The 6725-nt window shown below is 36.9% G+C and overlaps 1 protein-coding gene across 1 annotated transcript in view; it reads right to left on the reverse strand.

The window, feature by feature from the left end:
• Positions 1-3487: 3487 nt before the first annotated feature.
• The window catches only part of LOC115221062 (mucin-4-like), a 118765-nt gene continuing 115527 nt past the window's right edge, over positions 3488-6725 (reverse strand). Inside the window, exons 36-37 of the mRNA XM_036510337.1 lie at positions 4052-4245; positions 3488-3546 (exon numbers count right to left, since the gene is read on the reverse strand). Of these exons, the coding sequence (XP_036366230.1) occupies positions 3488-3546; positions 4052-4245 (253 nt within the window). The remainder of the gene's footprint in view (positions 3547-4051; positions 4246-6725) is intronic.

Consider the following 6725-nt stretch of genomic DNA (forward strand, 5'->3'; position numbering starts at 1 on the left):
CACACACACACACACACACATAAACAGTAACACTTCACTTTACGAGGACCCGCTTTACGAGACATCAGGTTTACGAGTTTTCATTGTTCAAGCACAAGATCCAAATTTTGAACCAAATGCAAAATTTTCTACTACCATAACAAATGCCTTTCCCCAGAAATTTATAGAGCAAAAAAAGGCTTCTTCTAAGCAAGCAACTCAAGATTTATTTTTGGAAAACGTCTACAAGTCTGTGTACGAGTGCTTGTGAATTGGCGATCGCGTCTACTTGTGATCGTGCGCGCGAGTCTAGTGCGAGTGAAAGTGATTCAGAAAATGATAATAATAATAATAATAATAATAATAATAATAATTATTATTATTATTATTATTATTATAATTATTATTATTATTATTATTATTATTATATATTTATATATATAATTAATAATTAATAAATATCAGGGTAAGAAAAGAATTTAGAAATGTTTGGCCTAGTATGTAGAAAACTAGTCAATAGACTATATATTATTCATATAAATACAGTGTACATTTAAACACGTAAGAGGTGACCATCATAGGACACCTAGCACGCTAAAAGGAATAGCCAAAATCCAAACCACTATTAGGGATAAATTTCGAAGGAAATGAAAAATAAAAACATTTACCATCTATCTCGTGGACCATGGTTTCTAGCTCTATATTAGCAAATAAAAGAATTTTTATTTGGTAATAAATAAATATGGACATTTTCACTACCACTGTGATCTTCAGGTTAAACGTTCCTATCCTCTACTTTTGCCGCTCACTCTTTGTTCAACTTTCACACCCAGTGAGTTTTGAATATCTTCAACAGTGTTTACTATGCTGTAAATATGAAAGCCCTGTCTCTTGCCTAAGGATAATCTACAGGTTATAGTTCTTTCTTCCGTGGCCCACTTCCATTTGTGTCAGTGTTTCAGTGGAAAGGTATCATAGGCACTACCGCTCTCCACCTCTATCTACTCTTTAAAACAGTACTACTAGATATTTTATTTTGTGTTCCATTACTTCCGCAAACCAACAACCGAATCTCTGGAAAGTTACATAACATTGGTTTAAAATTTTGACACAAGTATAGCAGACACAAGGAAGGGGCTGAGTCAGTTACATCAACCTCAGGTCTCGATTGGTACTTATTTTATCGATCCCGACGGGATTTGAGTTCAAACGCAAAGACGGATGAACTGCTGCCTAGCGTCCTACTCGGAGTGCTAACGAATCTGCTTGCTCGCCACCTTCGAAAGTTACATAATATTAAAATGTTATATTTACCAATTTTTTTCTGCGCCTGTGTGTTATTCTTTAGATGATCCATTTGGTTTTTGGTAAATCATGATAACTATCAGTTGTTATAGCATTGTTCTTCATGATTATTGCAATTTCTGTTACTTATTCCTGTCCATTATATTGTGATCAGGTATTCAAAGGAAGTAACAAAGGTGATATGAGATAGCAAATGTCAAATCTGAGTAATTTTTTTTCTCTTTTTCATAATTTTTAAAGTGTTTACCATCTTTAACATTACATGACGGACCACTCGATGGCAGTTTCGTAGTAAAAGTACAGATATACAGAAAATGAAGTTGTTTTTTTTTTGTCTAGTCACTTTAGTTGTTACAGTAAAGAACTGGCCGACCTCAGAACGTTATAATATTCGTTACATATATAAACTCTTATTATATACATAAACTCAAATAAATAACAGTTCTTAATATAGACAATACTTTCAGTACCGACAAAGAATACGTGCCGTTATATTGTAAACAGTTAGAGCGTTACAGGCATGATGATTTGAATTTACAATTGTAGACGATTTTCCTCTTATAATCTAAACAAATGTGGACGAAGAACGAAAACATTATTCACAGCGGGACATTTGAGCTTCCAATCAGAAGTTCAAATGTTTAGTGCACCATTATTTTGTGGTAATTCTCGGTTGTTTGGCTTCTATGGCGATGTGAACTCAGCATCGTTAATTTGAGAAGCAATTGTCAATACTGTAGAGTGTTTGATCCAGCTCGAAACAATGTACGATTCCATTTGCTGCTACTTACATTTAGTTAGGGGTATTTAGCCGGTGAATGTTTGGTGCCTCGATTATAGGCACAGTATAGTGCCCATGACCAGAGGGGAAACCACTGATCTCCAGGATGCTTGTCCAATAACCATCCAGTCATTCATCGCTTTCCTATTGGAGGCCAGCAGAATGATGTTTCAGTATCTGTACCGGATCTTTGTTCCATATTCATTGGAGATTCTGTTGGGTGAATCAGCAGTTTGGGTTTCTAATTGTAGGAGACAGTTTAGTCTTTAACTCCATATCAAGGTATATGTAGTCTGGTTACCAGGACGGAAACATTTTTTCTCTCCAACTCGATCTGTATTGATTGGTTGGAGTAATCAATAGTTCTTATTTCTCCTTTACGTACCATATTCTTTAGAATAAAACTCTGTTTTTATTCTATGAAGTTTCATTTCAACTATCTGGAAATCTGTAAAGAACTGAGATACGGTTCTTGTTTTACTCTTTAATGCGGGAAAATAATTCCAAAGTAAACAAAGATTTCAAAATCTGTCACAGACATGACAGTGCAAATAAATGACAACAATGATAGTCATTTCTATTATAGGTGCAAGACCTGCTTTTTTTTGTGAGGGGCTGGTCGATAACGTCGACCCGACTGCGCGACTGGTACTTATTTCATCAGCCTTAAGAGGATGAAAGGCAAAGTCGATCTCGGAGGAATTTGAACTCAGAACATAAGGACAGGCGAAATGCCAGTAAACAGTTTGTGCAATGTGGTAATGATTTTACCAGCTCACCGTCTAAATGGCAGTCAATACATCGATAACTGCTGTTTAATACGGAATGTTCCAAACTAGACTTCGGGAAATTTCTTTAAGCTGTCATTTTCCTGTCTGTTTCTTCAACCGAGCGTCGACTTCATTGTAGAATTTGTTTAAAAGAATGGATATAAGAAATTTCTTCAAAGTGTTTCTTTTTCTATTTTTCATATTTTCTTTTCTTATCCTCAGTCTTTTTCATTTATTTTCAATAAGTAACCCCTTACTCGGTTCTCATGATGACCCGGAAGCAACGTGGGGCTCTATTCCTGGACTGCAAATAACATCGAGCCCGAACGTTGAATCGGAAGCAACTACCAGCTTTTCCTGGACTCGAAGTAACGAGCAATTGCAGACTGGAAGGAACGACGAGTTCCAGTGTTGGGCCGGATGCGACTTCAAGCTATCCCTCGACCGGAAGCAACGAGCAGCTCCGTCAGGATCAGCTCCGTCTTTGGAAGACATGAAAAGCTTTTGCAATTTTCTCTTGAGACGAGGGTTTTTTTTGGCATTTGAACCAATTATCAATAACCCAATCGTGGAACTCAAAGCGAAGTGGCAAATGGCTTTTGATGGAGTATACATGAAAGCAGTAAATTTTCTTTTACCAAATACATGAAATTCAGAAAGTATAGTCCCAAGAAATGTTCGGTGTTTGGTCTGGTTCATGATTTGCTCGTTCTGAAAAAGAAAGGAAAATAAAATATTAGATGTTCAATGAGAATGCATCTTTTATCTTTGATCTTTTACTTGTTTCAGTCATTTGACTGTGGCCATACTGGGGCACCGCTCCGCCTTGAATGGTGCTTAGTCAAAGACATCGGGCCAGGAGATTTTTCATAGGCCTAGACCTTATTCTATCGATCTCTTTTGAACGAAACAACGAAGAGAACACACACACACGCACATATATACACATGTAGGCATGAGTGTATAGACACATGCACACAAACGCAGACACTTGCACGCATGCACACATACACGTTCATATACATATACATGACTGCTTACTACATCCACATTAATTCTGTACCTCCCGTAAGGTGCGTGTTTATGAAACAGTAAACGAAACCGCGTGGTCGCATTGTACCATAGAATTGCGAAAAGAATAATAAAATGAAGACGAAAAAAGCCCCGAAAAATACACATCAATATAAAAGGAAGAAGAATGGTCAGAATGTCTTACTTGATTTGCGTGGAATAAAAATATAATCGCCTTCATCAGAGAATATTTCTTGGCTGACACGTCTGATGCTGTCGTTATTGATTTTCTGCCAGTTCCGTTTGTACTTCAGAGGTAGGTGTTTATTGCTATAGTTACTGGAACAGGTACTCTTGGAGATGGAGGTATCATTACTTGCGACCGAAACTGCACAGCTCCTATTGTTAAAGAAATAGATCAAATGTTGCAATAATGTGTGCGCGTGCTTGTGTCAGTGTGTGTATGTGTGTGTGTGTGTTTGTGTGTGTGTGTGTGTGTCTGTGTGTGTGTGTGTGTGTGTGTGTGTTTGTATGTTTGTTTGTGTGAGTGTGTGTAAATGTTTAATTAATGATATTTAAAACGTACAATGCAACACTTATTGATAGGGTGACTCAATCTTCAAAGTCAAATGTATTGCAAAGATCCGATGAAGAAATCCTTCACGACACACACACACACACACATGCACACACACACACACACACACACACACACACACACACACAGACACACACACAAACAAACACACACAAACACATGCATGCGCGCATTAGCGCAAGGACAGTAATTTCGTGGAGACGCGGCCTAAGTCAATTAAATCGACGCCAATGCTAAACTGGTACTTATTTTATCGATACCGAAAAGATGAAAGGCAAAGTCGGTCCAGGCCGCATTTGAGTCCAGAGCGCAAAGACGGACGAAATGCCGCTAAGTATTTTTCCCGGCGTGCTAACGATTCTGCCAGCTTGTCACTTTTATAATACTACTAATAACAATAATCTTTTCTACGATAGGCACAGGGTTTGAAATTGGAGTTAGCGGGTGGGGGTGGGGGTAATCCGATCACACCGACACCAGTGCTGAGCTGGTACTTATTTTATCGACTTTCAAGTCGATGAAAGGCAAAGTGGTCCTCTGCGAAATTCGAACTCACAGCTCGCCGCCTTTGTAATAATAATAGTTTGCGATATTCAAAGTTTTATAGTGCATACATGCGTTTCACCATAATGCCGAAATAATTAGATAACATTAGTAGAAACATCATGCAATCATGCATTTCACGTCATCAATCTACTCTCGTGGGAAAACAAAATTCCGCGGGCCAGTGAGCAATGATGCCGTCGAGAGGTAGGCCCCGAAACGGCGCGCATTTTCTCCTGATAACCTTATATACTTGCTGGCTTCAGCATGTGGAGCTTTTCACTGGCAGCACTTGCATGTACCAATTGTTTGCAAAACACACACACACACACACACACACACACACATATATATATATATATATATACACATACATATAAACATACACACACACACACGCACGCACACACACTCACACACTGATATATATTGATGTTTGGTTTTAAGTTAATCTTAAACTGAAGGATTACTGAATACATTTTAGTAGAGTAATTGTTTATTGAAGTTCTACGAGGAACAAGTTGAAAGTGACTTCAAAATTTCGGTCTACGCAACTTCATAGGACAGTCTAATGGAGGCCGAGCAAGACGAAAATTCGAAATTACTGCCAAACTTTTTCCTTGTAAAAGTTAATAAATGTACGCTCGCGCGTGCACACGCGCATCCAAAGCACACACACACACAAAACACATACACATGCATACACATACACGCAACACAGCACACACATACACACACACAACACAACACACACACACACACACACAGATACACACACACACATACACAACCCCATACACATGCACTATAAAGATTACGATGGGCTCACCCAATGTTCTAGTGGTTTGTACAATTATAAATAAATTAAATCCATTAATGAAATTTATTTGATACATGAAACAATTACAAATGGTCTATTTATTATGGAATACTACCGTGGAGAGTAAAAGAGAGGACAACAGGACTATAGAGTTTCAGTTTATCAACTTTTATCACAAAACGGATTTCCGCACGATAGACGGCAAAAGTTTTAGAATATAGACCAGTAACCTTATCTATGAAGATAAACACTCTTGGCACGCCAACTTCTCATACATGAATAGATATATACTGAGATACATACATACATTTATATATATATATATATATATATGTATATATATGCATAGATGCATGCATACATACACACATAGATAGATACATACGTATAGACTGATAAATATATATATATATATATATCTATACAATATTGTATAGATAAATTTCCTCTATTTACATAATATTGAGGTCTCTTTCTTTCTTTTGTTATCTTACCGTTTTATCATATATATATATATATATAATATATATATATATATATATATATATATGTGTACATTTATATATATATATATAAATAGATATATATGTTTGTGTGAATGTGTATGTATGTGTATGCCAGCTAAGCTAAGTTGAACTGTCTAAAGTCGAAAGACACCTGTTGTTTTTGCTCTGTTATTACTATTATTGCTTTTTGTATTTATATTCGTGTGGCATCGTCCGTTTTTTGGTCCTTGTTTCGTATACATTCGATCATTTTTCCAAGAAATCTAATGCTCGTAGCTTAGTTTTTCATTGGAGCTGGCCGGATCGGAGCGATCTCAAGATTAATCAGCCGAAATTCTTGGCTGAAGATTAGAGGCTTCGAATGACCTGTTCGTTTTTTTGTGTCGTCTCTTTGAGTGTTTTGCGTTATTGT

This window comes from Octopus sinensis, linkage group LG17 (genome assembly GCF_006345805.1).
Source record: "Octopus sinensis linkage group LG17, ASM634580v1, whole genome shotgun sequence".
In the NCBI taxonomy this organism is placed as follows: Eukaryota; Metazoa; Mollusca; class Cephalopoda; order Octopoda; family Octopodidae; genus Octopus; species Octopus sinensis.